This window comes from Populus euphratica, unplaced genomic scaffold (genome assembly GCF_000495115.2).
Source record: "Populus euphratica unplaced genomic scaffold, PopEup_1.0 scaffold79.1, whole genome shotgun sequence".
Classification (NCBI taxonomy): Eukaryota; Viridiplantae; Streptophyta; class Magnoliopsida; order Malpighiales; family Salicaceae; genus Populus; species Populus euphratica.
Genome location: NW_011499959.1, coordinates 531,946 through 542,382, shown reverse-complemented (window position 1 = coordinate 542,382; position 10,437 = coordinate 531,946). Strand labels below are relative to the sequence as shown.

At 31.2% G+C, this 10,437-nt stretch overlaps 1 protein-coding gene across 2 annotated transcripts; it reads left to right on the top strand.

The window, feature by feature from the left end:
* The first annotated feature begins 2,488 nt into the window (after nucleotides 1-2,488).
* On the top strand, nucleotides 2,489-5,702 carry LOC105138571 (mitochondrial import inner membrane translocase subunit tim16-like). Of its 2 annotated transcripts, XM_011044696.1 has the most exons (6): nucleotides 2,489-2,645; nucleotides 3,138-3,170; nucleotides 3,327-3,395; nucleotides 4,440-4,527; nucleotides 4,667-4,797; nucleotides 5,305-5,702. In XM_011044696.1, exons 3-6 carry the CDS (start codon nucleotides 3,393-3,395, stop codon nucleotides 5,425-5,427), a joined length of 345 nt encoding a protein of 114 aa, XP_011042998.1. In that variant the 5' UTR covers nucleotides 2,489-2,645; nucleotides 3,138-3,170; nucleotides 3,327-3,392; the 3' UTR covers nucleotides 5,428-5,702. The 2 variants fall into 2 exon arrangements, with proteins under 2 accessions (XP_011042998.1, XP_011042996.1); XM_011044694.1 differs by lacking the exon at nucleotides 3,138-3,170 and having other exon boundaries at nucleotides 2,490-2,645.
* The last annotated feature ends 4,735 nt before the right edge of the window (nucleotides 5,703-10,437 follow it).

Genomic DNA, 10,437 nt, shown 5'->3' with positions numbered 1-10,437 from the left:
CAAGACTAGCAAATTGCAATTCTAGAAATTTTGATCAACCAGTTCACTTATTGCTACCATTTAATTGATTGGTTTAAATTGACTAACTAATTGGTTTGTATTGCAATCAACCAATTAGTTAATGTAGTCAACCGGTTGATCTTACAGTAGAGTTTTATCATGTCTGTTAGATTCGAGTAAAAAGTTTTAACCTTATAAATATGATTTGGTTTCTAAGTTTAGGTTTTTACTATTTTATGTTATGTTGATTTGAGTTGTGTTTTAGTGTTTTCTATATCTATTATAAATTTTATTAACAATTTTCATAATGAGCCTTGATAATCTCTAGTTTTGTATTTATTTGTTTGTTTGCTCTATTTTTTTGGCAAGTAGAGAAATTTCTGGTATGCCTTACACATAAATATATATTGGTATTAAATGATGAGTACACTATGATTATTAGTTATATAAGCTTGATTGATTTGTTACCTTTTTTATACTTATCATTTGTTGTTTGATATAAACATGGTCCACCTAGCCCTTATATTTACTGTGATGTGATCATGCTTTCATTGTAAATTATTATTATTGAACCATGAACCCTTTACATATGATATTTATTCATTTGGAAACCTACAATTTTTGTTATCTTATTGGACTGTTGTTAGAAACTTCAAACTAATAAGGGATAGTTAATTACTCCATGCAAATAAAAAAAAAAAGTAATTAGTTTAAATGCACATGATATTTTATTTTTTAGCTGGTGATTGGGGTGTCAATATCGTATGAATTACTCTCTCATAGTTTTATATATATATATATATATATATAAATGATTTGTTATTAATAAATTCTCTATATAATGATTTTTAATTATGTTTTGGATTATTTATAAAAGAGTCGGAGTTTAATTTATTTATTAAATTATTAAGTATTTGATATTTTATTTTATGTTATATTATTTTATGATTTTTATAATATCAAATATATAAATTTTGAGGTTTAGCACGAACAAAATACTTTGAGGTATTATATCTGGGTTGCCATTCATGAATCCAGAGATAAGATAAGTTATGATAAATTATTTGAATATAATTTTTTAGTAATTTTAGAATTGAATAGTTTAAAGATTGAAAATAATATTTAAAGTGTTTTTTTTTAATGTAAATAGAGCAATGAAAGGATCATTAATCCAAGAGCTATTATCTAAAATCAACCACATCCTATAAAACAACATATTATATTGAATAAAGTTTATTTAAAAACATAGGCCAACTTGTATTTAAAAAAAAATATTTTTTTAGTTAAAATTTAATTTATTTGTATATTTTGAATAATTTTGATGCTGTGATTTTATAAATAATTTTTAAAAAATTAAAAAAAATATTATTTTAATATATTTTAACAAAAACAAATAACCATATTTCAAAATGTGCTAAAAAAAGCACCGTGGAAAGGCTTTAAGGATACTCATTCTGCTTGCTAGGAAGTTAGCATGTATATTTATTGGTCTCTCCACGTTTGAAGGATGGTTGAAGGTAAATATAAATGGGGCAAGTTGTGGAAATCCTGGGATTAATGGGAATGAGGGCTTGTTAGAGATCATATTGGTCGATTTGTTGCTGGAGTTGCAGCATAGAAGTTGAAAGATGGACAACGGTTAAATAAGAGTTGTGTGCTGCTAGACTTGTGTAATGGATTTTCAAATGGTGTTTCAGATAGAGTTTTATAAAAATTTAATTGTTATTTTTATTTAAAATTAATATATTTTTAAATTTTTTAAATTATTTTAATTTGTTGATGTAAAAAATAATTTTTTAAAAATAAAAAAAATATTATTTTAATATATTTTTAGATAATTTTTTTATAAAAAACACTACTATAATTATAGACACCGTATTCGACTTTAGTTAGCGAGGAATCTTATACCTCGAAGAATTGAACTTGAGGTGGATTCTCGATTAGAAGGCTCATAATCGATGACGGAGATGGAGGGGAGAATTTTGTTGATGTTGTGAAGCCGATTAAGCTATTGCTAGGCAGAGGGTGGTCGGTCCATATAAATCATTTTTGAACTTGGATTGAAAGTTTTTGTATTTCACACAATTTTTTAAAGAATCCTCCATATAGTTTTGCTGTGGTTCGTGGCCCTCTTGCTACTATATATATTCAAAATAATAAATAAAGAGTTCTAGTATGAATCCATAAAGTATCACATAATTCTAAGTTTTTTTCGTTTTTCTTAATGAATAACACCAAGCTTTCCTCCAAATGGTACTTTTTTATTGCATGATGCATGCAACTTATAAGAAAAATATGAACTTAATGGAAGAAAATCTAGTAATTTAAGGATCCATTTGAGAAAATTATAGCTTGGAGACCCAGATACCTATTAATGGATAAGTTCAGGACTAACTGGGAGGTTTGCTCTTTTCTTGAACATCTTCTCCCGAACCCTGAAGTTCAAGCCCAAGCAACCCAAGTCTGTACCTTCTACTGGGCTCGGTAAGTAACAGCCATATTGGTAGGGTGGAAGCCCGGACCTTTTTCCAGCGATGGAAACATGAGGTTTTGTTAAAACTTGAGACCCTAACAGTTTACTTCCCCTTCAGCAAGAAACAACCTCAAACGACAACCTGCTTTCTCCCAGCTTCAAATTTTATCCTGTATGAAGATTTTCTGCTTCTTTTGATTTAAATATTTTATTGCTGAATGGAAAACTTTCTGCTTCTTTTAATCTAACTTTTTTTATTGCTGATATAAACTGTGTTGTCTCAATCAGTTCTGACAATATCAATTCAAAGCTTGTTTATGAATAATAATGTTGGATGCCGGCTGGATTAGTTTAGCTTCTTGGGCTGCTTTTAGAATTGGTTTTCTCTGCTAGAAAAGTAATCTTAACAATATCTTGGTGGGTTTTGTCTCTCTTTTTTTTTTCAATGGTATTGAAAGATTCTTTTATATATATAATTATGTGCATAGCAGTGTAAAGGGAGATATTTGTGCTGCATTGTATGTTTTGCATACAAACTCTTTAAATTTGGAGAATAGTTGGTAAATTTGAGTTTTAGGTTAGAAAGAAATGACTTGATCTGTCAAATTTTGATTATTTTTTTTCAAGTTTATTGATGATGTATGTAATTTATTGTGGATTGAAGGTGCCTGATGAAAGCTATTGCGTAGCTGCATTGGTAATTTCTCTTCTTTTTTTCTTCTGATAATTAAATATATATCTTCCTTTGGAAAAATGTCTTTTTTCTTTATAATTTTTTCAGGTTTCTTTGTTTTGTCTCTTCAATTACGTTGGAAATACATCAGTGTCTGAACAGCTTCCTATGACATTGTAGGTTTGTTGAATTCTTAAGTAATCTTTCCAGTGCCTACTGTTCTGGAATTATACATCTCCTCAAGCGATGGTATGTTTTCTTTGATCATGTTATTCTTTTTTTTTTAATCTTCTTTCATGCATCACATTACATCTCCTGACAAATATATGTTTTTTTTTCTCCTGTCCATCCTTGACTGTAGATAGTTTTGTTGTGGTATTACCCTGTTGATAAGCAATTGAATGACTTGTTGCTGACAAGAGCTTATTTTGAGCACCATGCCTGCTGCTTCCTAAAGTGGCCTAGCCAAATCCATTGTCTAGTATCAGGGGTGCGGGTGTCATGGAGTTGTTTGGTCTCATAGTGAGCCACTTTGGAAACTATGTTGTCAATGCCTATTTGCTTGCTAAGTGCATCTCTTCTAGAAAAATAAAGGGGGAATGGTGCCTTTTTTATGCACGGGCTTTATTTGGTGAGAGGTAGTAGGTTCCCTTATGGAAACTTCTTGGTAATTTATATGGCATTTTCAACTTAACTTGAAAAATATAGATGCTTTAAGAGTGAATCTATGTGATATGTTGCTAAATGTTTTGCTTGACTAGAAGTGTAGGCACCAGATATCTTTAGATGCAAATGAAGGCCTCAATTCCCTTGACAATCTCATCTTAATAATGATGTAATATCTAGTTTTTGATTGGTGTGTGCAGTTTAGCTGCTAGGTTAATATTGACCTCTTGCCATTTGTGTGTGTTATATTTTCACATCATGGAGGTATTTTAGACCATACAATCAGATAAGACAGGTTCACAATGCTTCGATTTAATAGTCTTTTGCAGAACTGAATAGCTGATTTGATTTGATTATGCCATTTAACCGATACATGTTTGATCTAAATTTTGGATAATGCTGAAGGCCTAGATGTGCACAGTAAGACTGGTTGCTGGTTTATTATTCTTGTCAGACAATGTTATACGCTATTTGTGTGGAGATCAGTAGTAGAGTTCACCATGTGGTCCATTAGACAATTCGGAATGGCATGGATCTTTGGACCCAGCACACCTCAAGTGAAAGTGAGAAAGGGATTATTGAAGATAAATGATTATGTAGCTAACATGCTTTTATTTGTGTGTTCAGGCTGCAAGGCTGCTTGCTAATTTGCTTGTCATGGGATCTGGAATTATGGTGAGGGCATTTGCTCAAGCGTACCGTCAGGCACTTGCAAGTATGGTTTTCTTTCCAAATTCAGCACTTGGAGATCCTTAGATTGGGTCACCAATCCAGAAAGCCTCACTTTTAGTTATATTCATTTTATATTCAGCCTTCTTCAATGTCTGGTTCACAACTTCTGTTACCAATTGCAGATGCTTCAAAATCCGGTGTTGCCCACGAAACAGTGCAGAATATTAGAAGAGGAAGTAAAGTGATATCTGAACCAGAAGCCAGGCAAATTCTAGGCATTACTGAGCATTCAACATGGGAGGAGATCTTGGAGGTATGTCTTCAATCCCTGGTAATGTATGTCCTTGGTGGAAAATAATGTCATTAACTATAACACTATAAGTAGTTATTATTTCAGAGCAATATGTTTTCTAGCAAATTAGAAATCCTATTTCAATACCTTTGTTCCTTATCGCATTTGCTTTTATGAGAAATGCAAATCCATTTAAATGAAACATCTAAGATGGTAAAAAATGAAGCATTCTGTTATGTGTATCTTATTTTTAGCTTATACATGTTGCATGGAACCTATTCTCCATGAAATATAAACAAGCATCATAGGAGATTAGCTCTTCTTAAATTTTATGTTCCGAAATTCGTATGGATTAGTGAAAATTACAGAATTAGCATACAAGTTAGAGGTCACACTGGGTTCTCCATGAAGACATGAAATATTAGGAATTATTATTTAGATCAAACTGTACTTTGACTCCTTTTTTTTTATATAGTATTAGATCTCTCATGGATTGCTAACAATATGTCAATTGTTGCTTGCTTGTAGAAATATGACAAATTGTTTGAGAATAATGCCAAAAATGGTAGCTTTTATCTCCAGTCGAAGGTTCATAGAGCTAAAGAATGCCTTGAAGAAGTATATCAAAAGAAATCTGAGGGAAATGTATGATTTCTTTAGAGGTCTGATCTTGAATGTTCATCAATGAGTTGATGCATCCTCCAGAAACTTTACTTTGATTTCATAGAATTATCAGCTATGAAGCCCGTTTTGACCCCCTTGAGTTAATCTAGATCAAATAGGTAGTGATCCAATATTACACCAATTGTCAGTGTCATAACCTTAATGTAATCTCATCGGTGGACTAAATTCTTGTGGACATTAATACATCAGTTGGGGCGTGTGGTTTTCTTTTAATTGGAAAGGATACTTTTGAATTTTGATAACAGGTAGCCTCTCCAATGCCTCTGGTGAAAAGCCAAAGGTGATTGGTCTTTTGACATCTTTCTGTAACGATTTCCGCATCAGAACAGCTGCGTTTTTAATGTCCCTCTGGAATGATTGACCCTTTGTGACTGGATAACAACCGGTTAAGTTGTGCTGTAGTTAACCACAGCAGCAGCAAATGACTGGTATCCAATCGAGGCAATGCCTTATTTTCTCCCAAAGGCATTGGAAAAGTTTCCTGGCGTTATCTGGATTTGGAAATAGTTTGGGATTGACGGAGTTCACACGCTGCAGGTGTCTCTGTTATTTCTGTTTCGTGGACTTCGCTCATAAATGACCTTATTTAGAGACTGAGCTTTATGTCTTGACAATCGAAAATTAAGTTTAGATATCAGGACAACAAGCATTGACTTGTGTGTCAGCCCTTTGGACCAGACAGCTGATGTCGAGACAAATAGATCGGACTTCAGTCAATTTAAAGTAGGATAGAACGAATTTGGTCAGTTTAGGTAGCTTCCAGTGCCCTTCACCCTCTGCAAGGACTGGCAGGGAAACAAGCTGTCCGAGGGAAAATAATAGACCTTTCTGCGTTAAGATTAAGTCCGCATCTCACTTTCTATAATAAGTGGCTATTTTGGGCTCTTAGGATAGAAAATAAAATGTTTTGGTCGCATAACACAGCTGTAAAAAAAAAAAAAACAATTGGTGAATTAAGCCTAATTTGATATTGTTGTTCTGAAATGTGAAATTTAATTCTGAAACACAACATAAAAAACTAAGATCATGAAGTTGAGATATACAAAAAATTTGATTAATTGTTGATGTATAATACCATTATATTCAATCGGTAAAAAAAAATCAATATTATCCTAAAACTATTATTACATGCATTTAGTACATGATAATACTGGTATTTATCAACTTGACACCTTTAAGATACATCAACTTATATATTATTTAACAGTACAATACTCCTGCTATTGTAGATGATACCAATGTTCACATAAGAAATAATAGTATTATCATAATGATATAATATAAAGATGTTATAAAATATTCTATAAAAAAATAATTTAATTTTAATCCATTGAATATAATTTTAACTAAATTGTATTACATCAATCATAATCGTCAAAATTCATAAAAAATTTAAATAAATTCTCAAAATTTAACACAACATATTATTCACCAAAATTGAATATAATTAATGATATCAAACTTTATTGATATTTTCACTCTCTATTGTATAAAATCAAAGATAAATTCATAATAAATTCAAATAATTCAAAAAAAATATTAAATTATGCAACTTATCCATGATTCAATGCAATGCATAATTATCAAAATTCTACTTCTTTCATGCTTTATTGCGTGCAATTATCAAGCATAAAATTGATTGCATTCCTAGCTGACTCCAACCAATTCACAAAATATCTATAATTCAACAATTTATCTAAATTTCAACACAATGTATAATTCATTGAAATTCTTAATTTCTAATTGATGTTATTCTCATGTTAAACCACATCATATCAATCTTAATTGATTGCATTCATAACAATTTTATCATTAATTTAAAAAACCCTAAATTTAACCAAAACTCTAAACAATAATTTTATTTCAACTAAGCCAAACATAAATTATATATAAAATTCATATAATCAATAGCAATGTATCATATTTACCTTACTTATAGAACTAGAAAGTGTTGTGACGGTAATAATAATGATTTTTGGTGGTTTTTTAAGAGGAGAAAATTATTAGCTTATGTGTTTATGTTCTTCAATTTAAGTAAGGGTTTAAATTTCATGACATGTCATGCTTAAAAACCATTACATGTTAAGTTATTGTTATTTGGAATTGTAACATGATATTTGTTATGTTTGATAAAAACAATATTTACTAAATGTCTTGTTTTTAAAATATAAGAAGCTGAAATCGTATTAACATGTCAAAAACTATTTAACTTGTCTTATTCCTTCTACATTTTTAATTAATTGTTATAATTTTTTTTTATAAAAAAATCATTAGAAGCAAGCCATTCATAATCCAGACTAAGATATTCTTGAGAAATTAGTTTATAATATTTTTAGAGTTTATGTGATATTATGATAGTGATTATTTTTTAAAATATTTTGTATTTGAAAATGTCTTGAAATAATATTTTTTTTTTAAATTATTTTTGATGTTAACATATCAAAATAATAAAAAACAAAAAAATAATTAAAATTAAAAAATTAAACTTTTTTAAATATAATTTTAAAATATAAAAACAAATGAATTCTTCCAACGTAGCTTGCAGGTTTGGACACCGCACCATGCTTCATCAACAACCACGTCTGGTTACTCTAACTAGAATTGGAAATCAACCCTGGGATTCTGTTAGATTGAGCTTTGCTTTCAATTCTAAATGGACTTTCGTTGACTCCTGTAACTGACGGTGCCCACCCACGACGAATGACCCCCTCAATTAGATTCCCAGAATTTTTTGAATGGTAGGAGTCTCCGTCCTTGTATACATATATATACACATAATTATTCTCTACCAAATAATAAATAATAGACATTATTAAATAAAATTAAAAATACAAATACACTTATAGGTACAATATAAAGTATATTGAATAATAAATAATATCAAAATCATATGTAAATATTTGAAATTCATACTCGTTAAATAATAAATAAAATATAATTAATATTGGTTTTGATATGAGTGCATATGAGCACAGATATGCTATAAAAATCCTATTCATGCATTGAATTGAAACACGCTTATTTGATTCAAGTATTCTGTACTATAAGGTTCTACAAAAATGGTCTTGGCAAAATTATTTTTATTAGTCAATTCAAAACTTCGTTAAAAATTGTCCGAATAACTTCTTGAATTGAATTTCGGATGTGCAGACGTAGTTCGTACGTAAGAACATGTAGATTTTTTTTTCCCTGGTAAAGCTAAATATTAAATAAAGCATCATTACTCGTTTACAACGAGGGATCTTTTCTATTATAACAAGGTGGGTTGGTCTTTAGATCATTTTTTCAAAGGTCCAAAATTCACTTATTGGCAAAGAAAGTATCAATAAACTCAGTAAGTAAAGTTCTGGTTTAGTGGTGGAAGGGACTTGTCTCCTTTTTCTGCACCTGGATTCGAACCTTATCATGCACGCCTGTCACACCGCGGTGCCTTACCTGCTCACTGGGCTTGCAGGATGTTCAATGAGTCGTGGGGATTAATCGTGGTGCGCGTAAGCTGACCCGGACACCCCACGTAAATAAAAAAAAAAGTATCAATAAACTCGGAGATAATATCAAAGCACCTCTCATGTCAGTCACAAGCCTCAACTCCCATGCTCAGATTCTAGAAGCATAAAGAAGAAATTACGCCATGAGTTTGTCCACTTTAGCACCTTCAAAGTTCAATAAAGAAGTATTTAGCTTGAAGCTAAAACTTGGATTCCTATGGAGAAAGAGAGCAAAGAATATGAGGAAGGGGACAAAACTACGAGTCAAGTAAAAGGTTCATTAATGACGACAAGGTGAGAGCCGAAAACATTGACATGGAAAACCGACAAAAGCGCGGACGCAGCCGAAGTTAGGGATGCGAATTATTGAACCCACAAGTTTACTCTTAACATTGCCGCCCCATCGTCGGTTTCTTATTACGTGGGAACTGGGAGTGCCATAGCTGCGTTGAGTGTTCTTCCACTTGTCTAGTGAACATCTTGAGCTTTTGACTCTTTTTGTTAGCCTATCTCTCTCCAGAAAAAGGTAGAGGGAGCTGTTCTCATGTCTTGGATTCTGGCTTCTTCCATTCCCATTCTATTGTTTGACCTTTGGAGGAGTTTAGCGTTTAGTTCTCTTAGTTTTCATTTAACAAGTTCAATCTTACACGCTCAAACATGGATCTGGATCATGTAAATTATTACAGGTATTTTTTTACAATGGATCGTCTTCTTGTGAACAATTGATCGTTATGTTAGAATTGGGCCCAGCTAGCAGCCATTTGAAGGATTTGGATCCTTTAGATGACACAATATCGGATTGGCGTGGATTCCTTATGTCTATTATTATTTATTGTTGTTGTTTTTTTTATCAACATCACATAAAAGGAGCCCACTTTATTCCTTCATACCATATTAAATTTTATTGGATTGCCGTGGAGAATTTGAAGTGTTTGAAACTGTGGTCATTTTAGTTTTTGAAGTAGGTTTTTATATTATATTTCATTTATAAAAATATTAAATTGATATTGTTTTAGTATTTTTTTTCTTTATAGTTTTAATACGATAGAATAAAAAAAAAAACTGGAAAAAATTATATTAATTTTAAACGGAAACCACGAGCAATTACAGCTTTTATTGAAAGCACCACTACAATAGGACACACTAAAGCTAAGATGTACAAAATATACAAGTAATTATTGAAAACAAGAACTTGGATGTTGGAATGGGTAGGTTCTTTTCCAATTACAGCTCTCTTTAACCCCACTTCTCTTTTGTTGCTTTTTAACCCTAGAAGCCATATGACACACGTAGGGTTTATGTTGTTTTCCCTTTCCTTTTCTTCTCTTTAAGTGAACGGTGCCGTAAAGCAAGTTGAGGTGATGGGGATAAGTGTAGCCGAAATAATTAGTAAATTACGCGTCTTCAACCTTTAATCTTTAAGAACTTGAATACTAGCTTATTAAAAAAGTGTGATTTTTGTAAAATGCTATGATCATGTTAATGAACA

Bases quoted from the DNA above. Each gene is read 5' to 3' on its own strand.
- LOC105138571 (XM_011044696.1), top strand. The intron at 4,528-4,666 runs GTATGGTTTTCT...TACCAATTGCAG, and splicing joins GTACCGTCAGGCACTTGCAA to ATGCTTCAAAATCCGGTGTT. The intron at 4,798-5,304 runs GTATGTCTTCAA...GCTTGCTTGTAG, and splicing joins CATGGGAGGAGATCTTGGAG to AAATATGACAAATTGTTTGA.